Source organism: Garra rufa, chromosome 16 (genome assembly GCF_049309525.1).
Source record: "Garra rufa chromosome 16, GarRuf1.0, whole genome shotgun sequence".
Classification (NCBI taxonomy): domain Eukaryota; kingdom Metazoa; phylum Chordata; class Actinopteri; order Cypriniformes; family Cyprinidae; genus Garra; species Garra rufa.
The window spans coordinates 3830518-3857231 of record NC_133376.1 but is presented as its reverse complement, the minus strand read 5'-3'; the positions used below and the strand labels follow the sequence as shown (position 1 = coordinate 3857231).

The 26714-nt window shown below is 35.9% G+C and overlaps 1 protein-coding gene across 5 annotated transcripts in view; it reads right to left on the bottom strand.

The window, feature by feature from the left end:
• The window catches only part of thoc2 (THO complex 2), a 131424-nt gene extending 105157 nt beyond the window's left edge, over nucleotides 1-26267 (bottom strand). For all 5 annotated transcript variants that reach the window (XR_012339790.1, XR_012339791.1, XM_073821222.1 and 2 more), the window contains exons 1-7: nucleotides 26191-26267; nucleotides 24883-24938; nucleotides 18785-18876; nucleotides 11249-11300; nucleotides 9113-9183; nucleotides 8309-8430; nucleotides 1101-1234 (exon numbers count right to left, since the gene is read on the bottom strand). Coding sequence is in view for 3 of the 5 variants with exons in the window: in XM_073821222.1 (XP_073677323.1) it covers nucleotides 1101-1234; nucleotides 8309-8430; nucleotides 9113-9183; nucleotides 11249-11300; nucleotides 18785-18876; nucleotides 24883-24938; nucleotides 26191-26255 (592 nt within the window). In the remaining 2 variants the exon portion in view is untranslated. The remainder of the gene's footprint in view (nucleotides 1-1100; nucleotides 1235-8308; nucleotides 8431-9112; nucleotides 9184-11248; nucleotides 11301-18784; nucleotides 18877-24882; nucleotides 24939-26190) is intronic.
• Between the last annotated feature and the right edge of the window lie 447 nt (nucleotides 26268-26714).

The window sequence follows — 26714 nt, the reverse complement described above, 5'->3', positions numbered from 1 at the left end:
AAAAAAAAACAGAAAAACAAATACATCAAATCTAAAATGCAATTTACTTACTAAAAAAGTATTTAAAAAAAAAAAAACTGTAATAGATAACACTACATAGAGCAACACAAAATGATTTTATGCACATTCCAGACCAAAAAAATAAATAAATAAACTAAAAAAGAAAATAAAAGGAGAAAAAAAAAAGAACCAGGATTTCAGTTTCAATCTTGACTGTATGTTTTTTAGCACTTCAATTAAAGGGACAGTTGCCTCAAAACTGCAATTCTCTCATCATTTACTCACCCTCAAGTTGTTGCAAAGCTTTATGAATTTACAGTTGCTGGTCTGCATTGACGACCATAGTACGGAAGAAAAACAATATGGAAGTCAATGGGGACGAGCAACTGTTTGGTTTCCAAAACTCCTCAAAATATCTTCTTTTGTATTCAACAGAACAAACAACAACAATCAACATGAGCGTAAATAAATGATGACAGAACTTTCATTTTTAGGTGAACTGTCTCTTTAAATTAGAATATTTACATATATTTATATAACTATACATTTTGTTATTAGTAATATGTGACCCGGGACCACAAATCCAGTCATGAAATTGAGAATAATACTAAATAAATAAGCTTTCCATTGATATGTGGTTTGTTAGGATATGACATTATTTAAAAATACAACTATGAAATACAACCATTTAAAAATCTGGAATCTGAGGGTGCAAAAAAATCTAAATATTGAGAAAACCGCCTTTAAAGTTGTCCAAATTAAGTTCTTAGCAATGCATATTACTAATCATAAATTAAGTTTTGATATATTTACGGTAGGAAATTTACAAAATATCTTAATGGAACATGATCTGTACTTAACATTCTTATGATTTTTGGAATAAAAGTAAAAAATGACTGGTCCAGGGTCACATATATGTAAATAATTTTGAGTCACACTGCAGCCTCCTTAAAGGTTTGCAAAAGCCTTCTGGTTGAGAAGCACTGGTCTAGAGAAGAAATTCAAGATCATCTAGAGTTAGCAATCATCTGGAACGGTCCAGCAGTATTTATAGATGAAGTTACGAGCCATTATGACAGGTGTTGCAGCACATACTGTACCTATTAATGACTTGATGTTCTCAAGGACGATGTGGCTGGTGAGATTCCCGGACAGATCCTGCCCGAGCTCCGCGATCAGCTTAGCATAACCTTCATTCTCCTCGCGCAACAAATTGAACTTCTGCTGTTTGTAACTAGAGAGAGAAAGATGGAAGGTTACCCCGGAAAATAACTTCATGCAGTCATCTCAAAATAATGAAGTACATCAGAGCTGAGGTCCGCTGGTCACAGACAGGAGCACGAGGCCTTAGACATATGGCAGGCATTTATTAGATGACATGAAACCAATTAATCCATTAAAACATGCTTATGTTAATGAAAGGACTGCTGGATGGCACGCAAAGAACTGGGCTATGGAACGAGGGCTTACAGGGCAGAGTGTTCTGTAATCGTGATAAAACTCATTAAGAAAGACCTACACAAAGGCATGAAATTAATCATCATCAGGGGAGTTCAGCGCTATGCCTTTCATTTACAGCAAAATGAGGCTGTGGACATTTTATAGATTCTCAACAACATGCTGAATGTGCAGAAAGCAGTGACCCATGTTTAAAAGAGAACAACATGGCACATTTCAGCACACAAACTCAAGGTGTTTTACACCCAAAGACTAAATCTGAAACTGGACTGTCATCTGAAACTCATCACACCAAGCAATGGTCAAGCAGAGGACAAACTCTGCACTTCAGGTGCACATGATCGCAAACAAAAGAAGTTTCGATTCACCTAACTATCGTGATTCTTTTTGAAACAATTTAAAAATCGATTGGTTTACCCCGGAATCGATTTATATTTAATTATTTTACTGAAGAGGTGGTGGGGAGAAGTTACCAACAGAGGCCGAAATGTATAAATGTGTTGCAGTTTAGGCAGCACCGTGCAGACGATCGGCGTTTGACATCAAAGTACTGCCAGAGCGACTTGAAAGCATGCAGAGCCATCTGCTCTCTCAGGGCTCCAGACGTTTTGCGACCCTTTTTTCGCCGGTGGAACTAATTTTTGTGAACAGTCGGACTGGCGCGACCACTGTTGTTCAACTCATAAGCGCTGCCATTTCTGTTGGATATGAGAAACATCTATCGACAAACCGCACTATGTTTTAGCTGCGCAGTGCGAACCATTTATCAGCTCGAAAGCACACAAACTTGTCCAAGCTCAAAACAGCAAGTTGATTTTGCGACACTGTTACTGCACAGTGCGGCAAGATCCAGTAAGAAGTGTTTGAATTTACCACACAATGAAAACCGTTGCTGCAAGATCTAGTAAGAATCATTTCGAATTCTGTCCAGAAGTCTCTGTTATAAACAGCACTGACTTTTGTCAAAAAACTAGAAGTATTAATGCTAAACTATAACAATGTATTGTGGTAGAAATAATAACACATTATTCATTTCAGGGTTTGTACAACCTTTGAGAGAGAAATTCAAGCACCTTTTTAATGACTTTCCAGCATTTAACATAACTATTTCCAGCACTTTAAATTCTTAATTGATCCAATTTGAATGTTATTTTTAACGGGATGACCAAAATATACTTTGCGGTATACAAAGTAAAATTTGTTTTGCCGGGAAATCATGACCAAACATGACTAAAATGGTTTGCAAAGTAATGTGGCACTTTATTTTATTTCAGTTTGAATTGGCAGTCTAGCGTAGTGTTGCTTTCGTCAACGAAAATTATGACTAAATATCGTCGTTTATAACGTTGTTTATGACGACGACTATAATTAAATGTATAATGCAATATCGTTGACGAATAAAAACAAGACTAAATGTGGTTTACAAAATAAAAACTATGCTAAAACGTGTCTTCATTTTCGTTGACAAAAACAAGACTAAACGAAATATTATAACGTTATAACATATTCTAGCCTAAAACGCAGGCGACGTCACTTTCTCAAGCCCCAACTTGTGGCATTATCTAGAAGGCGACTACAAACAAAGTTAAGTCTGACACAGAGAAAGGGACCGATGGCCGGCCAGCTGGGGTTCGTTTTTGGGAGAAAAAGAAGAAACGACATTTCTTCGAAGCACCGAAGATTTCCCCTCAACTGTATCGTAAAAAGCTTCATTACTCGAAGCTTTCCAACACGTTGTACACTAATGACATCTTGTGGTCAAAGGTGGAAAACGTTGCTATTGCGTCCTAGATGCCCAAGCGATTTTTGGACAGTTTCAGAAAATAAACCAATTTGTGCTACGAAAACCATAAGAAATATTTTACTTACACAAGGTATAAATTAATTAATCTGTAAATAAACTTATAAAAGTAGAAGCATGATTCGTGTAGGCATAGATGATCGATCACTGTGAGATGTTTCATTTTTTGATACAAGCTTCAAAGCTTCTGTGTCGAACGTCACATCACTCATTTTTCAGTATGTTAGTGTAGCTCGAGCATTCAAACACCTTGTTTCTCTTTGTTAAACTTGTATTCATTTTTTTTCTGCCACTGTCAAGTGATGCTATTTTATTATTTTTGTATTATATAAATGCATGCGAGTACTTCTAACATGTTTGGTTGGTAAAATGAGCATCTTCCATGTCTGGAATGAATGTATTCTTGAGCCTATAAGGTAACAATAATATAATAAGATAACCTTGTTTGAAATGGGTTTGGCTAAATGAAAACTTTGGTTTCGTCTATACTACTAGGTACTTATACTATATTGACTGGGTTAAATAAAAATGTATTACTAAAAAGAGACTAAAATACAATTTTTATTGACTAAAACTAGACGAAAATAGTCATGGGTAATTCTGACTAAAATAAGACTAAAATGCTCAGACTTTTAGTCGACTAAAACTTGACTAGACTAAAAAGATTATGAACTTGACTAAAACTAATAAAAACTAAAATGACAGCTTCACACAAAGACTAGACTAAAACTAAAATTAAAACTGGCCGCCAAAAACAACACTAGTCTAGCGTATCCTCCCAGCCCTATTAGCAATATCAAAACACAATACTTATAGAATCGAAATTGTTAAAAAATAATAATAATAAAATATCTCGCAATACGTATCGTATCGGCACCCAAGTATCGTGATGGTATTGAATCGGGAGGTAGGTGTATCGTCCCATCCTTAGAAGTTACCCTTAAATTGTCTTTAATGCAAGGCATTTCCATGTCTGGAATGAATGTATTCTTGAGCCTATAAGGTAACAATAATATAATAAGATAACCTTGTTTGAAATGGGTTTGGCTTTAATGCAAGGCATTAAAAACAAGCATTATGTTCTCTCTCAGACCACAGAATGTTTAGATATTAGGGTTGTCAAATATTGATTCTGATACATATTGATTTGGAATATTTGAAACCATTTCAATACTCATTTAACCTAGTATCAATATACAATTACCAGCTGTGTTTCTCCCTCTCTTTTCTCTGAGGTCAAGTTGACACACAACACAGTCTGTATTTTAATAAAGTGTATGCTCCGATCAGGATTTTTGAGGATGATTGCCGATCACAGGAAGCAGTGTCTGCCGATTCGATCACCGATACAGATCTTTTTAAAGCCTTCTTTTTATCATGTAGAATTATTTATAGTGAAAATCTACAATCAGGCTTTTTAGGCATTTAATCAGTTTTTTTGTTTTTTGTTTTTTTGAGGGGTGGAGCAGAGCATTTTGTAGACATTTAAGAATATATATTTATCTCACCTAAAAGTTTGATCATTTTTATTTTTTTAGAATTGTGCAATTATTGCACAATAACTCACACAGAGCACAAGCCCGATTTCCGCAAACACATGCATCCATTATTTAGATTTTTAGCATTGTGATTAGTTTTTTTACACAGTACAGTAATACAATACATTAATATTTCATAGATGAGTTTAAACAACACATTATTCAATGCTTTTTTTTTACTTTTGCATTTACTTCTAGATTTACATATTAAGCTGCTCAAGCAAGTGGCAAAACATTACTACTGACAGAAACAGTTCTACTGCCTTTTCTTTTGCATTTAAATCTTTATTACAAGCAATCCTGTTGTTAAAGAACTTTGTTTTCCTACCTCCATGAGTGCCATAAATTATTGCCTTGTTTATCTAAAAATGCTATTTCCCTTTAAACCTAGCCAAAAAACCCATTTCCATTGACTTTTAAACACAAGCGACTTTAATTATATGCATTTATGGTATAAATTATAACATTTGTGTCAACCCTTGTTTATATTTACCACAAACAATGCGCTGTCACTTTAATTCTGAGCGTGCAGCACAGACTCTCTAAATTTAGGTTGTGGCTATTTTTTTGAAAACGTTATTGAATAATGATATTTTTCAATGTATTTCATCAAGGTTAGACATTCTAACATCCTGACAACACTCACAGACATAGTTTTTAAATATTATGTCGCTAAAAAGACACGAGTGGCTATAGAGTGCAACAGATTCAGCAGTGCTAGTTTAGGAAGTACTTTTTTCCTCATTCATTTCAATAAGGAGTTTTAAAAAAAAATGCTTTAAATAATAGGTTATGGGCCATGATCCAAACCACCCAGTATGAGGTCAATCATATTACAAACTTTGAAATATAGTATTTTAAAAATTGCATGTCATACATATCAACATACAGTTTTATTCTAAATAAAGTACTATTATATATTAATTTTAAAAAAAAATTGTACGTCCTTTGGAAGCAAAATACTTGCATCTGATGTTCATAAAAAGAGACATTTTGAAGGGAGAGCAGCAGCCAGCACTTCAAACTGTACCAAAGGTCATGAAAGCAGATATTTGGGCCAATTTCGGTTTTTACGAAAAGAACATGCATGAATGAGAAAAAGTGAAGGATGTGATTGATGTGCAAAAGAGTTAGTGTAATAAGCTGTGAAAAGGAAGTGGACGCGACACTTGCACTGACTGACACAGCTAAAGCCACGCACAGAAAGAGCTTCTCAGAAAGCATGCCATCCTGAACTCAGGTCTCTTTCACAGCAGACTGCATTTGAACAGTCAAATACACACACAATTATGCCAAAATATCAGCCTTGGCAACTATTCACGTCAACATAGTTGGTTATGTCTTAAGTGAACGTAAACAGTTTGGGAAAGAAATCAGATGCGTTTCATTATTTTGGATCTGTGAAATATAAGAAATCTGCTGCTGTCTGTTTCATTAATGCTAACCAGACAATAGAAGACAAGAAAAATCACTCTCAGTCTCATTCATACTTGTGTTTTAGGAAGAACAAATTATAACAAATTAGAAAAAATTTGATTCATATGACAGTAATAGCCGTATATTGTAAAACAACTGCAATGTAAAATAACTGAATATTTAAAATGAATGAATAAAAATGAATATTTAATAGATATATTATTTTAGTTTTACATTACAGAAATTACAATACTTCTTTCCTAATTTATACACTTGAAAGGGATATTTTGAATTTGGACTGCATTTAAACCATCAGCTGTCAGCAGTTCATACTGCACTTTTAAGCTTTTATTTTGACGGAAATGACAGTAGAGCTTTTATTTTGACAAATACTCGAGCTTCAGTAAAAATGCGTCTCACTACAAATCTAGTGAAATGCTGTAATCATCTGCCGCAAAAATAAAGCTTAACTGCTGGCTATTGCATTCCCAAACACAAACTAAACTCACAGCACATGCAATAAACTAGTTCACTGCATTCACTGTGAACAGAGCTATTCTGAGGCATGGAAAACACCGGATCACAAGCTGATCGCCTGAACGAAGTGTGCGCTTAGCTTTGAAAACAGGCTTGATGAAGAGATTAAGCCATATTGTGCTTTCGGTGTTAGTTCATTTGACAGGTACTGTGCCAAAGCATAATGGACAAAAACACACACAAAAAAAAAACTTTAAAAACCTTTTATGTTAGAATAAGAAGTTTAAACATTTATAAGAAAAAAAAAAAAACGGCATGTGACCATGATAATATCGAGACCATTAAATTCCTGCTGGTAGACTATAGGTGTGTTTGACTTGAAGCGGCACTGCAATTACCGATAATGTTTGATATTGAAGTACCATGAGAGCAAATTGAGAGTACATGCTCTTAAAAATGCTCTGAAATCGCTCTCGCACAAGGTTCAAAGCAAAAAAAAAATATTTTGACTGATTTTTTTTTCCTTGCCCAAACACCATTCCACAGCCATACCTGTCACACACCCACTTTATAAGCTGTTTTTTTTCTTCTTCTTGTAAATAGGACTGCTTATAACAATAATAATATTAAAACAATATAATAATAATAATAATAATAATAAGCAGAATAAGACAAATAAGTTACCAATCATAAGAGTGCAAATAAATTCAAAATTAATGTTTTAAATATAACATTTTGAATATAGAAATAATAAATGTTTTAAATTATGTTACAATGAAACTCTCAATTGATTCATTTGAACAGCTGATTCATTCAGGAATGAAGCAAATGATGGTCTTTATGAATGGAAAATCATGAATAACTAGATTCGCTCAAACACTTTCATTCATGAATGAAACACCGCTGTGTTTCCTTTTAGAGATGCACAAGGCTGAGCTGTTACTTTATTTAGAACTATTTTCATTGCTGAAATGAAGTATAAGCAGGCAGTAGGGTTTTTAAACATCTAAAAAAAATATGTTTTTTGTTTTTTTTTTACATGAAAGATGATATACTTTTAATAAAGCTAGAAAATGGCATTACAAAGATAAAAAAAAAAATTCCCCTGTAAATCACTTAAAGAAATCAAATATCACCTCGTAATAGAAAGGCAATTTTTTTTCCAGATTTTTTGATTATTGGTTAAAATGTGCTCCTGAAATTTTGACTGTGCTCCTACAAGTGCTCCTAAAAAGAAAAGTAAGTGTAGAGCCCTGAGACATATGGCCATCTCTCAAAATCCAGCTTCCTACCTAGACAGCCTTTCTTAGAAACAAAGCCTAAATATTGTCTAAGCAGGCACCTCACTAGAATGAGAGGATTGAGGCCACAATGCCTAAATACCGTCTAGGTAGGTCGCACAGAAAGTTTTTAAACTATGATGCCTAAAAATATGACCTCGATAGGCAGCACGTTCAGTTTTCAGTTGGTGATGCCCTTGGTGAGTGTGTAGGCAAGGCACACACTAGTTTAAGAATGAACGCAGTCTAGATAGAGAAAACCTGAATCCCTATATTCACAGGGAAAGACACAATCAATTCTATTTAAGGTGGCTGGAACAGCAGGAAATGTGACTTACAATAGTTTGGTCTTGATTTTGACAATCTTCTGGTTGAACTGCTGAGCCTGTTTGATCAGCCCCAGAGACTCCAGCGTTTCTGGATCTAATCGCTCCTTCAGCATACCATCGGGAACACAGATCTGAAAACGACAGACAACAATGCCTTTAATTAGACACTCTTCAGCAACACTACTGGGGAGGCTCTATCAGGAGGATAAGAGCAGTATTAAATTCATCAAAACGCTAGAATAATATCTCTGCATCCATCAGAGTAGCACTGCCCACATCCGACCTCAATGGCCTTCAGCTACACTTACATAAGACACTAATAACACTGCATAACAAGCCCGTATTTGCATACTAATCAGGCGTACAGTGGTTTAAATGAAAAGAGAAGAGCAGGCGCATTGCAGGTCTCGATGAGTCACCTCGACTGCCATTATAAACCGTTCCCTTCGCAAGCGTGTTGTGCCACAGCAAAGATGTGAAACACGCTCCGGTTTGAGGCCTAGCTCAAATACCCACAGTCGCCGTGGAAGTGTCTGGTTTAATTCCAGCACAGTGCTGGAGGTTCGTTCAGGCCCTTTGTGACTACACTTTAATTTTTCACTGGAGGACAGAATTTGGGCCACTCAATACTCTAATGCAGCTAATCTTCAGAGTCAGGGGATCGGCCACCCACTTACGTACGCACGCATGCAAAAAAAAAGCATTTCGTCAACCGCAGTGTGTGCTGTAGTGCTGGAGAGACTGACGACGTGTTTGGAAGTGCATTACTGCCACACAGTGGTCATGAAGACAATCACAAACTGCTCTACTCACCAAACAGGCTCCAACCAGCTGGGTAAAATGATCTCGCTTGTGTTTCTCCTCCAAACAGCCCGTCTCGATATCTGCAAAATCACAATTACACATGCAGGTCACGTGAATTTATATGAAATTAGATGTACATAACGTATAAATCAATTCTTGATGCGTTATGTATATCTACTGCCATTGTAATTGATGGTTACAGCAATTATTTGAAAGCACACTGTTCTTTTAGACAGCCCGTTAAATAAGCTTTGTAATGAGAAATGAGTCCAATAGATCTTTGTCAGGATAGGTGCCATATTCAATTTAACATAGATGTCATTGAGGATGTGAAAGATGGACTTAGTCTTCACAATGGCATGCAAATGCATAAAGGATTTAGATGGCACGTCATGAAACTCAGAAATCGTTTTATGGAGCTTTTGTCTACTGAAGGTTTTGTAAAGATGCCACGTTAGTAAACTTCTACACTCTTAAAAATAAATGTGTTTTTTCACAGCGGTGCCATAGAAGAACCATTTTTGGTTCCACAAAGAACCACCTCTGTCTTTCCTTTTAATAATCTGAAGAACCTTCTCTTGCCACGAAGAACCGTTTGTGAAACTGAAAGGTTCTTCAGATGTTAAAGGTTCTTTATGAAACAAAAAGGTTCTGTTTTATTAACTGAAACACTGCTGTCAGAGACTCCTTACGTGCAATAGCTCTTTTATATAATATATTTTATAATATCATAGTCAAAGCATTATTATTACTTTAAAAACAAAAATACATTAATATAATACAATTGGACATTAAATGCAAAAAAAAGGTAAAAGCACAGTTGTATCGGTATAAAGACTATAATAGTTTCAAATGATCAGAATAGTTGTGTACTTGAAAAAAAAAAATCAATATTTTACCATTACTCATTGTAATTCAACCCCTTTCTTTTTACTTTATTTTTAAACAGGACAGCTCAGATGTAAAAGGATATTCTCATTGTAATGACATTTTAGTAGTAATGACTATTAATAAATAAGTCAGTGAATGGTTGCTGTCAGAATAAGTCCAAACTGTTGATAAAAACATCAATCAATAAAACACTAAGTCCATCAATTAATGTCTTGTGAAGACAAAAGCTACGCATTTGTAAAAAGCAAATCCATAGGAATGGCATTGAATATGTGACCCTGAACCACAAAACCAGTCTCAAGTAGCACAGGTATATTTGTAGCAATAGCCAAAAATACATTGTATGGGTCAAAATTATACATTTTGCTTTTATGCCAAAAATCCTAAGGTTATTAAATAAAGATCATGTTCTAGAGATATTTTTGAAATGTCCTACCATAAATATAGCAAAACTTAATTTTTGATAAATAATAGGCATTGTTAAGAACTTCATTTGGACAACTTTAAAAGGTGATTTTCTTCATATTTAGATTTTTTTGCACCCTCAAATTTCAGATTTTCAAACAGTTGCATCTCTGCCAAATATTGTCCTATTTTTAACAAACCATACATCAATGGAAAACTTATTTATTCAACAGGTAACTCTCAGTTTTGAAAAATGCACCCGTATGACTGGTTTTGTTTTCCATGGCCACATATTATGAATTTTACTGGTTTAAAATGGCAAGTCTTCATAATATAAAGACTGTGTTAATATATATGAAATAAAAACATTTAAGAAAAGTAAATGACCACTTTATAGTAATAAATTGTGATTATTTGAGGTGGTTTAACCATAGTGCAGCCCTATTTCTTATGTTGGAACAAAGCATTTATCAGTAACAAACGCACGTGTGTTTTGTGTAGGTGTCAAGAGCCGTAGTATCTCCACATAGCATTAAATTAACATTTAAATCAATCACGCTGGGCCTGACAAACGAACAGCAGGGAACTTGATGAGAGCTTCATTAGGATAAGTTCAGTAAGACTCTTCAGCTCCTTCAAATTCATAAGCTGAATTATGCAAACATCTGTCAGAACAGCGATCTACGTGGACACATGACTGCAGTTTAATAAGCATGTTCGCTCATGCACGTAACAAAACTGTCTTTCATACAAATGCACTCTGGCTCTACTTCACCAGGACAAATGAGATGACACTGGCACACTTCCTTTCATCAGCATTAGCCTGTGTAAACACAAGGCAGCACTTACCTAATATACAGAAAACATCAGCTAAAACAGAAGGCATGTCGTCCCTCAGCTCCTGAAAGACAAACACATTTGCTTTCAATGGCACATCGCACAAATGTTTACAGCATTTCAATTTGACAGAATTTCAACGTCTCTTTTTTCCCGGTGGAGATTCCAGTTCACTGGAGGACGGTGGACAGCACGCTAGATGTAGAAGTAGAGACGTGAAGTGGGTGATCTATCACTGGTACACTTCAGCTGTGTTTAGAAGGCTAGTTTCATCTGGCTGGATGAGATGTCACAGCGGCAGCAGCAAAGCAATCTGTGGAGGGATTCTGTGTCCACGCTCCAGAGATCAAACATCGCTACTGCTGCGAACGAACGTCTGATTTCAAAGTTTAAAGAAAACCTAATTGAGATACACACGGGACTGGAAACTTCACATCTCAGTAGGACAGAGTTTCTGAGGGTGTCCTAGCAGAACTTCACAAGTTGTTTGCAGGCTAACATGCTGTTTACTTCAGTGGATTTCCATTTATGTGTCAGGCGCTACCATTTGTTCAGCATTTAGAAAAAACTAAACCAGTCAACCTATTGAGTAAATATTCAGGCTTAAACAAACGCTTCAGGAACGGGAATAACACAAATTTACTTCACTAGTAAAACTTTAGATTAAGGAATACTTAACTATTAACTAGTTTGGGTGTTTATTAGTATTTATAAAGATGTGTCTACATCCCTTAATCCGACCCCAAACCTTAACTTAACAGCTACCTTACTGACTATTAAAGGAGAAGTTCACTTCCATAACAAACATTTGTTATGAAAGATGTTGATGTCTTTCTTTAGTCGATAAGAAATTATGTTTTTTGAGGAAAGCTTTTCAGGATTTCTCTCCATATAGTGGACTTCTATGGTGACCACGAGTTTGAACTTACAAAATATAGTTTAAACGCAGCTTCAAAAGGCTCCAAACAATCCCAGCTGAGGAATAAGGGTCTTATCTAGCGAAACGATCGGCCATTTTCTAAACAAATTGACAATTTCTATACTTTTTAACCTTGAATGTTGACCTTGTCTAGCTGTGTGTGAACTGTGTATTCCGGTTCAAGAAAGTTAGGGTATGTCGAAAAACTCCCATCTTACTTCAAAATAACCCTACATCGCTGCAATAGTATCGATCCAGTGTTTACAAAGTAAAAGCGGAAATATGATCAAATACCCTTTACAAAAAAGGTAAAACAGCAATGTTAGACGATTTTGAAGTTGGAGAAGAAAATGAGATGGGAGTTTTTTGACCTACCCTACAGGTCTTGAACCGTTCCCATGGGTCCTTGAAAATGTTTAATACAGATCCGTGAAAGTGCTTGAATATATTTTCTGGAAAAAAATCCATATTATTCCCTCCGGTCCACTAATGCGTCATTTAGCCAACACTTTTTGATTTACACTAGTTACGTGCATTTACACATTACGTTTAGATGTTCATTGCAAAAATAGGCTGAAACCGCTGAATTGTGAGGCCTGGAAACCCATGAGACAAGAAAAACTCAAAACATATTTATATATCTTAAAACTTATGGTAACATGAGCTTAAGATCTTTTCAATAAAATCCTTGCAAAAGTTAATATCAGATCATTTTAGAATACAGTATAGGATGTACTGAATATTCTTAATTTTTAAGCAAAACATGTCATTGTCATATGGCCAAAAAACTGTAACGATGCATCTCATAGGTATAAAATGTGTCCCCACATTAAGTCCTTGAATTTGTGGGTATTGGACCTGAAAAGTCCTTGAAAGGTCCTTAAATTTGAAGTCAACCAAGGTGTGGGGAACCCTGACACAGAGTACATGCAAAGCTAGAAAAGACGAGCATTTGAGGTTAAAACGTATATAAATTATAATTAGAAAATAACTAATCATTTTGCTAGATTTTGCTTCTTGGGCTGGGATTGTTTAGTGTTCAGCTGCACTGAAACTGCATTTTGGAAGTTCAAACTCACGGGCACCATTGAAGTCCAGCATTCGGAGGGAAATTTCAAATGTTTTCCTTAAACATAAGACATGAACATCTTGGATGACAAGGGGGTAAGTAAATTATCTGTAAAATTGAGTTCTGGAAGTGAACTTCTTTAAGCAGCAAATTAGGAGTTTGAGGAAAACTCTTAGCTAATAGTGAATGTGCTCCTTAATCTGAAGAGTTATTTCTAGGGTTGTTCCGATTCTAGTCTCGGAAATGCCGCCGATACCACAAAAAATCCTAGCATCGGAATCGGCGAGTACTTGAACCCACGTACCGATCCGATACCATTTTCTAACCTAAACGGAATTTACAGTTTAACGCGGAACGTCACGGAATTTGTCAAAGTTTGGATGCATTAATCAAAGGTAGGTCATCACACTTAAATCAAATCGTGATATGGACTAATATTAAGCTGCAAACCGACTGTTTAAATATGAATTCTGTGCATATCCGTGTTAATGAATGGTACAGGCGTGTGGTTTTGTGTGACGTTACTACTTGTACTGAAGCGCGCGTGACACTTGCGGTAATATTACAGGGCTCCAGACTGTGACAATTTTTTCTGCACTGGTGCAACCACCGCGTTGTTCAACTCATAAGCACTGCCATTTCTGTTTCGGATAAGAAACATCAAACGGCACGCAAAACGAAAGATTAGTAATGCTAACTATATAAAAAAATATTACTGTCAAATGTATGTCAGATAATAAAAATCACTGTATATATCACTGTATGTTTGTTTTATTAAGGGATAAGTCTGAAGCACACCATAAAATAATTTATTAGTATTATCTACAGCTGTATATAAAATTACACACCCAGGTATCGGATTAGTACTCGGTATCGGCCGATACCCCGAGCCCAAGTATCGGAATCGGTATCGGGAAGGAAAAAAGGGTATCGGAACATCTCTAGTTATTTCACTGAATAAATAAACCCACAAAGACGCATTTTGTTTCACAAACAAGCTAAACAAATGCTTATTTGCATTAATTTGACAAACTAAATTTATACATTTTTAAAATTGTAAAAGTGTAATTTGCCTGTGAATGATCTTTCTGGAAGGTTGTTTACTAACCCACCCCAACAGTCTCTATTAGTGGTGCAACGGATCACAAAACTCACGGTTCGGATCATATCACGGATTTGGAGTCACGGATCGGATCATTTTTCGGATCAGCAAAAAACAATTTTTTTTTAATAATTACTGAATACTAACTTTAAGTACTTCTAATCCACAGCAAAAACTACTAGCTGAACTAATAAAGTCAATAACAAACATGACAAGTGTAGATGAATACAACATAAAGATACTAATAAAATCAATAACACTAGTATTCAGGTGCAGAAATGTAATATTTAATTGTAAAATAACTAGTGCTTCTCACTGCAGGTATAAATAGGACGCTGTCTCTTTAAGGCCTAATGCACGTCTCTGATACTGGCACGCATCTCTTTCTCAGCTGTTTCGGTTTACTAAAGACATAACCGACTGTGTTTACCAGAATACCAAAACGGGTATTAAACATAACTTTATGTATGTTAAGAGAAGTTTTAAAGAGGAATCAATCTGTGAATCACGCAGTTTGAATCGCGCGTCTCTCTCTGTCTCTCTCTCTCTGTGCGCGTGCTCGCTTCAGGTATGTGCGGCAACGGGGGGAAAAAAAAAGAAGAAGAAAGAAACAGCGCACGTGTTCTCTTTTGCTGCAGCAGTTTAAGTAGTTTGAATGGTTAAATTGGCAAGACAAAACATATGCAAATTATACACTTTTTCTCAATGAAGGTTCAATTTAACAGTTAATCCGCGAACCACATGCGTACCGAACCGTGGGGTCCGGTCCGTACGGATCATCTGCGATCCGTTGCACCCCTAGTCTCTATGGTATTAATATGTTTCCTGTGACCACTTGTCGTCATCATCAAGACCCTGTCCTTCTATTTACTTACACCCTACATCACTTTAGTGGGTGGACAAAATTCAACACTGTTTAAAAGGTTTTAAAACCAATGTTTCAAGCTTTAGTTAGGGGTTTGTTCTGATCAGTACAATAAAGCATCATTAAAGGGATAATTCACCCAAAAATGAAAATGTGATGTTTATCTGCTTACTCCCAGGGCATCCAAGATGTAGGTGGCTTTGTTTCTTCAGCAGAACAAAAACGAAGATTTTTAACAAAAACCGGTGCAGTCTGTCAGCCAAATAATGTGAGTGGATGGGCACCAGACCTTTAAAAGTAAAAAAACAAAAACATGCACAGACAAATCCAAATTACACCCTGCGACTTGTGACGATACATTGATGTCCTAAGACACGAAACGATCGGTTTTTGCGAGAAACTGAACAGTATTTATAGCATTTTTTCCCTTTGATAAACAGCCACGTCCATCTGTCCTGAGCACGAGCTTGTCGTACGGATCGTGACATGTGTATGTGCTCTGGCGTAAAATACGCAAACGCCATAAGGGGAAACCGGTGAAAAGTCCCGGATGAGTTTGCGCAAGCAAACTCAATCTTTTAGCTTTAAATCGGTTTGAACAATCAGTATAAGCGCAAGTAATTACCATTTTGAATAGTTGCTATACCCACAATCTCTGTGCACTGTGTAAACAATGAGTGTTGTATTCATGCGACAGATCGTTTCCGGCGTTTGTGTATTCTACGCCAGACCGCGTTCACATGTCACGAGCCGAAAGCTAAACTCGTGCTCAGGACAGATGGACAGATGTGTATCAAAGGTAAAAAAAAAAAATGATATAAATACTGTTTCGTTGATCGTTTCGTGTCTTAGGACATCAATGTATCGTCACGAGCCGCAGGGTGTAATTTGGATTTGTCTGTGCATGTTTGTTTTTTTTACTTTTAAAGGTCTGGTGCCCATCCACTCACATTATTTGGCTGACAGACTGCACCGGTTTATGTTAAAAATCTTTGTGTTCTGCTGAAGAAACAAAGTCACCTACATCTTGGAAGCCCTGGGGGTAAGCAGATAAACATCAAATTTTCATTTTTGGGTGAACTATCCCTTTAACAAAAAGCTGTGTCTAGGTCAAGGTCATTGCAGTCAGAGGATTTCTGATATGCAGCAAAGTGTCATTTTTCCCTGTCACCAGTAAATTCTCTTTTTTCTAAAAAGAGTGGTTGAAATTTGAGTAATGTACTCTTTTTGTATCCTGCTGCAAAATGAAACACTTGTCAAGTATTTCACAATCACGTCGTTCCAAATCCTTATGACATTGTGTTCTTTTGAAACATATAGGCCTAGCATTACTTTTTAAAGATTGCTAGTTTTTATAAAAATATGGGGCAGACTTTTAAACTTCAAAAGGTCACATGAGCCCAGAATATGCAGCATTAAAGCAGCCCATATATTTCATGAGCTATAATGTTTTTGAAGTCACATGATAGCTTTGCATAGGGAACATGCTGAAATTTAAATAGATAATCTTTCACTCTAATGGGCTGCTAACAGCTGCTACCATATCACTGAGTTACGTGAGAATCAGACTGGTCTGATTTGTGAACAAATCATTCAACTGATTCATTCTTAACCCTTAAAGACCTAGAACATTTTTGGGGCACCTGAGGGACCTGTACATTTCTTTGTTTTTTTCAGACTATTCTAGCAGTCAGCATCAATTGTCATATATCATTATAAACATAACAACTTGAACTTTATGTCTAGCTAATTTAAAATTACAAATTTCCTTTTATTTTCTCTAAATATTTGTGAAATACCAAAATTTTAGGAAAAACAGTAGCAACAATTGGGTGTTTTTTTACTGTGTGCTCAAACAAAAACTCCTGAAGTTAGTTTTTTTTTCTTTAGAAATTTGTATTTAGGTGTTTTACACTCCCAAATAAATTTGTTTCTATATATAACATTCCCCAAGCAAGTTATAGCCATATTTTACAATATTATTATAGGCGCTTTTCAGTGAAAAACAGGCCTATTTAGTTTATTGACAATACAGACCTGTCCAAAAACATTTCAGGAGTAAAGTAATAGCAGAAACAGTGCTATATAATAGCAAAACACAGTAAAAAAAGTTAAATAAAAATACTTTTTCAGATAAATACATTCTTAATCTGACTATGAACAATAAACACAAACCGTGTGGGAAGTAGTGAAAACAATTACACTAATTGTCTTGTGCAACAAAATATAAAGTCCAAATTATTTACAATCTATACACAAAAGGAGAGAAATATACAGAGTGCACCAGAAAAAATAGTGCAAATAATCTTTAAAAACTATATAAGAATTAGTTATATAATATAACAACCAAATAAATGGATCTGCTGGCTGTAGTCTGCATCGGAATCTATTTTACCGGGACATCGCCTAGTGCTGAAAAAACCTGTGCTTTATCCGATATGTACTGCTGTTTCGTCCTTGGTTTTGGTTTGTGTTATGTCAAAGGGCTCGGTTGTGAGTATTTCTGTGCTTTTTCAAAGAATGCTGTCATGCAAATGTGTTATTTTGCGTTTGTTTTCATGCACACAAGACGCATTTTGCTTTCACTTTACGTTTGTTCAGATTTACAAAGAAACTTGCTAATCGGTGGTTCAAAAGACCAAAACCTATGTTTATTGGTTGAATAGGTGACAGTTTGAGCCAATCTGGGCACAGGGGTGGGACTAAGCATCGACAATCAATCCTGTTTGGCTCAGAGGAACCGGAGCCGTAAATGCATTGGTTTCATCTGACGAATCAGTGCTGAGGAAATGCGATGACGTAATCACGCTCACTACGGAGCCTCTGAATATCCAGATGAGACAAATGCGATATCACCGAAAAGAGTAGACTCTGTGCATTACAAAACTTTTTAAAGCATTCAAATTGGATTAGCGGTTCAAAAGTTATTAAACATTTAAGAACAATAGTTATTTTTAGCCGCGGGCGGCTGTCTCGGTCTTTGAGGGTTAACATATATCATTTCAGAAAAATAGAGCATAAGTTATATGGACTACATCACGGTTTTCCCTTCAGAAGTAAAATATTTACTTGAAACACCCCAAGAGATTTTAAGTTAATTTTTAAATAATATAATGGCACATTTACAAACAACTAAATTATACTGTGATTATTACATTTTGTTTATTATTATTTGAACTTTGATTTTATATGAAAACCATAAAAGATTTTAACATGTCAAATCCTCAAGCTTTAATTTCACTGGAATATTAGTGAAATGCTGGAAAATATGTGAAAGTATGAATGTATATGAACTGACGATATTATAAGCTGCGTGTGTGTAAATGAACACTGCCACTCTTTACTCTGAAACACAGAGTGCACACACATTTTATTGTGAAATTTGATGCAATCGCTATTCATCGACTAAAGCCAAGTTCACATCATGTGACTTTGGCCACAACTTGGCTGTCTGAGACCAATTTTGAAAATCCTAAAGTATTCCTTTAATCCTAGGCTAAAATTTGTAGTCTTTGATCGCTGGTTTTACATGTTCACCGACGGCTTATTATTGGCTGTTGCGATACATTTTTTTGGCAAATTTCTGAACTCACCATAACATCAGCCAGGAGACTGGCAGCCACATCCACCTTCAGATTGCCCTGGATAACATGCCAGCAGAGCTCATACAGGGCTGTCTGCAGATCTGCAAGACAAAACACACACACACACAGCAGACTCAATAACAGCTTTCACTTCCTACAGGCATGCTGATAACACCTGTGCAATATTAAGCAGAGCTTCTCAACACAGTCAAGTCAAGAAAAACAGGCTCACCAATAAGGCTGACCTGGGACCAGGGTGAGTGTTTTGGGGAGTTAATAGAATGACCCCTATCTCTATAAGGGCCTGTTCTCTGTTATTTGTAAGCTTGTAAACGTTTTTCTTGTAATGCAATGTTGATTTGAATCCAGTTTATTTAAAAATTATCTAGATGGTTGCAACATGTTTTGGTAAAGAATAACTCATCATAGTAGTTAGAATTGATAATGATAAATCAATAATTCTTGCATTAAGATTTCCCAGTGACTGTTTATGAAGTTTAAAAGTTGAAATTATAAACTCAAAAAAAGAACATTTGTCTGCAGGGCAAAAATAAATACATAACTTATGTATTGTTTGCCCTGAACACAAAGTAATGAGGTGGTAATGTGGTATGAAATTTTATGCACAGGATAACAGATGATTGGTTAACTGTTAATAATTTAGTGCCATGCCAGCTACTATGGATATATCAGGCATGTGATTGGCTAAGGACAAAAAAGCAGGAAAATATACTAAGACACCCCCCCCCCCCCACGCCATCAAACTGGTGGCGGATCTATATGGATAGTAAAGCAGGCAGATTAAAAAAGAGAAACTGGGTCTGTGAATTCAATTCTCACAGAATCACAATTGAACTCACAATTGAATTCATATCTTGCTACTCAGTCAGAATCTCATTAACCTGAAGTCCCAGTCTCTGTCACAATAATCATATAGGCTATGTGATGTTTTAGGCCTATTTTGCAGACATCCATTTAAAATGTAGGCAATGGCTTATAAAGAACCTTTTTTCCATATCCACTTAGGTTTCTCAGCTTGCACTCTAGCATTTGTGTGGTCCAGCAGGGTTGGACTGGGGTTAAAATTTGGCCCTGGACAAATCCAGCCCATCCGGCCCACAAAGTCCCCCTGTGAAAGTTTTGTTGGATAATGGGGCTTTTAATTGGAGTAAATAAATTAATGAATAAAACAGGACAGAAACAAATAATGCTACATACTGATCATTTCAAATGCAACAAACTTAATAATGCATTTTGTCACATGAAAATGCATGCAGTAAAGCATTGATTTTGAGCTAGAATGCAGGACATGTATTGCTAATAAATTCTGCACTAAAAAAAATCATTATGTAATAAAAATATTTTCCTCACCCTCATGTCGTTCCAAAGCTGTATGACTTACTTTCTTCTATGGAACACAAAATATTTTGTAGAATGTAACCATGCATAATTGGTTACCGTTGATTTATACTCTGAGAAATTCGAGACATTTTTTTTTTCCATAAAGTATCTTCCTTTATGTTCCACAGAAGAAAGAAGTTCATACAGGATTGCAATTACATGATGTTTAGTAAATGATGACAATTTTTTTGGGGGGGGTGAACTGTCCCTTTAAGAACTTTAATGGGTAGTAAACACCTAGTTTATATAGGACACTGATATTTATCTTTAATCAGGCTCTTATTACATTAACATTTTACTCCAATTAAAATTAATTACAACAAAACATTTTAAAAGAAAGAAATCGTTGCTTAAAGATATTAACTGAATAGTATTAGTAAAATGGTGGTCACATGAAAACATTACCATGGTTATACGGTTTTTAAAATAAATAGTAATAATAAACTATGATATTTCTAATAAAAAAATTAAAAAACTGACAGTAATTATGTATTGGTGTAATTCCACTTTCCCTCATCATGCAGTTACTAATGTCGTGGCTGTTTTCAGCAGCCCAGCAGAACCTACAGAATCTTTAATGTTTTCATATCACAGGACTGTATATAAGACAATTTTGTGTTTTATCTGAATGGATCAAGCAACTTGCGCTGTTTATCACTTTACATTGTGGCGGGAGCGCAGCGTATACGTTCGTCAGCGCTGTGCGGGTGACTGATCCCGCCGCTTCGCACTTTTGGGCTGTTTGCAGTTTCGATTGCGTTGTAATTTAAAACAGCGCCTAATATGGGGGAGGTCTCCCTCGCTTCGGCGATCGGCCCACTTCTCCACCGGCCCACCGGGAATGTCCCGGTGCTCCCAATGGCCAGTACATCCCTGGGTCCAGGTAACGTTAGCTTTGCGTAAAAAAAATGGTTATCATTCGCATGGCTACTTTTACTTGAGTAAAGAAGTTAAATCAGTAACTTACTTCTACTTTTACCAGAGTATTTTTTTAACACAAGTATCTGTACTTCTACTTGAGTACGAGAAGTGAGACGGATTATTTTCTTTAAGCAATATAAATCGTTTTTAAATCAATAAACTCCTTTTAAAATCAATATTTTGTGTCAAATTGTTGATTTATTTTGTAGGTAGCCATGTAATAAGCGGGATAATGTGTAGAGTTTGTCTTACATGTGCTTCATGAGGCACACACGCGCGGTCTCTTGCTCTCTCTCCCTCTGTCATGCACGCGCTACGCGGTCTCGCACTCACTCCCTCGCTCTAGATTCCGGGAGAAACTATTCGCAAATACGTCCTTGTTGATACTTGGAAAGGAAGGAAAAATGCATCTCTTTGCCATCTGACGTGCCGCCCGGTGTGGCCCTGTTGCTCGGGGACGGCGATTGTGGTGACGGCTGTGAGATGCCCCCCCCCCCTTTTTTTTTTTTTTTTACAGATCTGCATGATTCACATAGGTCACATTTTCAGGTCGAAAAATCCGGAATTCCGGATTAATCCGGAAAAATCACATCCCTGATATATTCATGGCAAAACAAGTGTAAAACCAAAAATGTAAATAAATAAACTATATAAAACAAAAAAATATAATATCTCTGTTCACATCTCCACAAATGCAATGTGTGTGCCTCAAATGCACCAATTTCAGCTCAAATAAGGGCAAATATTCATGAACATCCAGACATTTGCTGATGCAGTTTAGACTCTCATCTAAGCAGAGACAGGGAAGCTCTTCACACTTCACCTCATGACACTGGCTGTCACTGTGGGAATTGCCTCCCCAAATGTGTGAATTGGGATGAAAGTGTCAAGGTAAAGACGTTAAAATGTTGTTACAAGCAGCCGTCAGACACTGAACACAGTCAACTGAAACATCTGTGGTGGACACATGACAGGCAGTAGTCTACAACATTTACCGTTCATTAGGGCTGGGCCATATCATACCTTTCAAGGTAATACCGGTGTAACTTTATGGTACGATATGAAATTGACATATCGCGATAGAACTTGGACTTAACGCGCGTGCACAGTGCTGGTGTTTTCATGCGGTCGCACATGGAGCAAAAATCTCGCAAAATCGCTAGCCCGACGTCCCGGGGCTATTGTGTTTTCCAGTCGGGCTACCAAAATGTTTGACCGGACTGCCCGACGGGCCATCATAAAGTACAGGGCTTCTGAGGTCCTTAAAAACTCCTCAATTTAGTTGTATCAAATTTAAGGCCATTAAAAGTTTTAAATATGTTAAATAGTATAAGAAAAATCTTAGTTATAATATTAAGGGATCTTACAGTTGATGACGGAAAGACGAGAATCGCGATAGGGCTGGATAAAACTTCAAAAGGCAATGATGTCATTCAATAAAAACATACGTACGGCTCGTTTCAAAGTCAAAACGCCACACGGATGTCTTTATATGAATGTATCTGAAGGGAACCGACTGTCCTCAGAAACGTATCGTTGGCATTTTCATTTCATGCCTGATAAACTGCGTTAATGCTGCTTTGTATACAGCCGTTACTAGGGAATCCGTAATATTTCAGCGCTCCTAAAGCGCCCCCTCGTGACAGAGAGTTAATGTGAAACAAGTTAATGTGCCATCTAAAAATATAAACAATTAAGACAGTAGAATTTATGTTTTGAATAAATATAAATTATATACTTAATTTATCCCTTTTAAATGGTATAAGGGCTGAAATGCCATTGTATAAGATATTTTGTTTTTGTGTGAACCTGTATCTGAATTATAAATCATGTCATTTTATGGCTTAAAATGCTACTGTACATTGTCCAACCCCACTCGTACTGTTCATTTTACTTGTGCAGCTCTTCAAAATAAAGAAATTGCCTTAAATTGATATTTAAAAATTCTGCAGATAAACTAAATAGTGAAATAAAATTCCTTCCTTGATATTTGTTGATATTTGTGTATTGAAAACATTTTTGATTGACATTTAGACTCCTATCTGATTTTCTATATTTAAAAAGAAAATTGTCTTTTTTTATTTGGGCTAGTTAAATTACTTTTCAACTGATGATGTGGTGAGACCAAAGAAACAGACTTTACTTTTGTGGATAATATAAATAGTTATGCTCAGGAGATGTCAGCAAATTTAACTTAAACTGAAATGCCTTTTGATTTCACAAACTGTCAGCAAGCAATTTACAACCTGTGAAATATTGATTTTGGTACAAAATGATAGCTTTAATGCACATCAAAAACAGCTGCTTGTTAAATTGAAAAGAAATGTTCTTTTCTTTTATTTGCACCAATAAAGTCGTGCAGTTTTGAAGTATTTTGTCTAGCTTCAATTATATCGTCAGTTATATCGTTATCGCAAATTTTGCTATTTATATCGTGATAATATTTTTTGACCATATCGCCCTGCCCTACCGTTCATTACCTCCATCATACAGAATACAATATATGCTATTTATTAGGGCTGAAACGATTAGTTCGCATTGTTGACAATACAAAACAAGACAATAAAAAAATGTGACCCTGGGCCACAAAACCAGTCTCAAGTAGCACAAATATATTTGTAGCAATAGCCAAAAATACATTGTATGGGTCAAAATGATTGAATTTCTTTTATGCCAAAAACCATTAGGATATTAAGTAAAGATCATGTTCCATGAAGATATTTAGTAAATTTAGTAAATATAAAAACATATTTCTTTTAATTAGTAATATGCATTGCTAAGAACTTCAGTTGGACAACTTTAAAGGCATTTTTCTCAATATTTTGAGATTCTCAGATTCCAGATTTTCAAAATAGTTGTATTTTGGTCAATATTGTCCTATCCCAAAAAAAAAAAAAAACATACAAAGGAAAGCTTACTTATTCAGCTGTCAGATGATATATAAATCTTAATTTAAAAAAAATTAACATTACGGTTCTCTGGTCCAGGGTCACAAATGGTCAACAAATATTTTTGATCTTGAATGACTTAATGTAAGAGCCTGCAATAATATTTTGTTAAAGCTATTAACATTTTGAATATTGTGCAAGGGTTTTGCAAGCTTGTGAGCAGAACTGTAACGGCAACGCTACATATACAAAAGTAAATGCTGTAAATCTTGCTCATGTGGAATAGTAAAAACTCGCTTTTCTATGCTTTTAGCATGTCAAATTATTTGAAATATCGAGAGAAGACAAGCAAATATTAGACAGGAGAGACAGACTCTGTGCTGCTCACAGTGCTGGTACAGAAATGAAAATATTTTTGATGAAATCCGAGAGCTTTCTAACCCTCCATAGACAACAAGGGTCCTTCTATGCATCACCCTCATGCCACATTGGAGAAGTGCATTTTGGTACTCTCTGATATGGCGCTAGGGTGATGCAGAGGGTTTGGGGGTTTGTTTTGTGCACAAAAAGTAATCTTGATAGAATTACGGTTGAACCACTAATGTCACAAGGACTGTTTTGTCAATGTTCTTGGTACTTTTCCGGACTTTGAACGTAGAAGGACCCTTGCTGTCTACGAAGGGTCAGAAAGCTCTTGGATTTCATAAAAAATATCTTAATTAGTGTTCAGAACCTGTAGTGTCTCACAGGTTTGGAATGACATGAGGGTGAGTAATTAATGACAGAATTTTAATTTTTTACTGAATCCTTTAAAAAAAATTACTTTTGCACAAATAACACTTACATGAACAAACATTGTCACAAGCCCTGAGACTAAAAAATATACATTTAACTTACCTTTAACAAACTCTTGACTGCTGGGTTTCCCTGCAAGGTCCTGGAAAAACTGTAAACTAACAACAGAAAAGACAAATAAGCGAATGGTTAGAACAATAATTTTAGGTTGAAATATTCACATAAGAAACAAACAAGATGAAGTCATTTGCAATGGATTAACAGTAAAAGAGGTATAATCATTTCTAAAAAATATATCAACATTTTGCTGGGTTAAACTATTGATTTCATACACCCCTTACTACACATTTAAAACATGTTTATACAACACAACTGCAGTCAGTTATCCAGCACCACAATCACCTCGGTATGACAAACATGACCCTGAACAACTTTAACACAGTCCTTCATCTACAGGTTAAGTTCAATATCAGCTGAGGTGCTGCCCATCTATATCAATCTCATCAGCTTCACAAACACCGACATGGATCAAACTAATGTTACCTCCAAAAGACAGGTGCATGTAAATACAAATCAGGCAATGCTCAAATCCTAGTAAGCTACCTAACAAGACAGCATTGCATGTGACGCCTCAATATATTTTAAGAATGCTGAATACATAGCAGTTATAAAACACTGCTGTCTGTACTGGTCTGCATTGGCATCTCGCTTCATCAGAAGAGCTCAAAAAGCTCTGTGTAAGAGTAGCTCACTATGATCACTACAAAGCAGTCTAAGTAGGCAGCTCGCTAGGTGTCAACAGTTAACCCGCTCAGTAGATTTTAAAGCCGTGTTGCTCATAAATGTTGTCTAGCTAGGGCAGATCACCACGTTTGAGACTCAAACAATATCTCAGATCGAAATCTGAGCTTGAACATTTTAGCACAGTTACATTTTACACATTATACACACTACACTGCACACAACCACCTAATATCTCGTAATATTAACTTCAGGTCTGTTCAGAGTGTATGAGACCATGTTAACCAGCATGTAACACACGTTAAATACTATGTAACACACATTGATAAGAAGATAACGTACATGCTAATGCTAACCTAGCTAACTATTAGCACACTGACGGTACATTCACGAAAATTACTGAAGTGCCCGATAAAGTGTCTTACATATCCACGTACATGAACTACAGACGTTATATTGTTTACTCGGTTCGTGATATATGTAGGTTTATTGGTTATTTTACTGAACTTTAAGAAATGAGTCTTTAACGCGCACTAGCTGTGGACATTCACAATGAGGAGAACATGATTTGTGATTTCGACAATCACCCGCGGCGATACCGCCCAAACAAGATGTATATGACTTTATGCTCATCCCCACTTCCCATCTGATTACTAAGCTCTTACTCACAACTCATTTTTGCCGGATTTGTCCCAGTTTTTTATCCAGTCAGACGGGAGGATCAGCGCCGCCATCTTCCTCCACACAGTCACTCACAGCAGCGGCAGCGCGCGCCGGATGTTTAGCACACACGCTCGCGCGCGTCAATGCATCTCGGGATGTCGGAGTGTTTTTGAATATAGTCAATTTCTTCATTCAGTTTAATTTCATTTAAGTTTCACTTAAATTTCATTTAAGTACTGATATCTCAAATTTCTATTTTTAACATATTTAAGCCAAAGCATTGCAACTGTATAAATATTGCTTTTGAGCACATCCCTAAGAGCATGTATTTCTTTTTTCTACATCTGAACCTAGTCTTTGTTTTCATATTATAGATTAGTTTTGATTGTGCAGTCAGTTGTATCCGCAGGCTTTAACTGTTTCATCATATTTAATAAAATATGAATGTTGTAAATTGTATAAAACCATGTATGAGTCTCTTTCCTTTTTTTTGGTAATATATATATATATATATATATATATATATATAT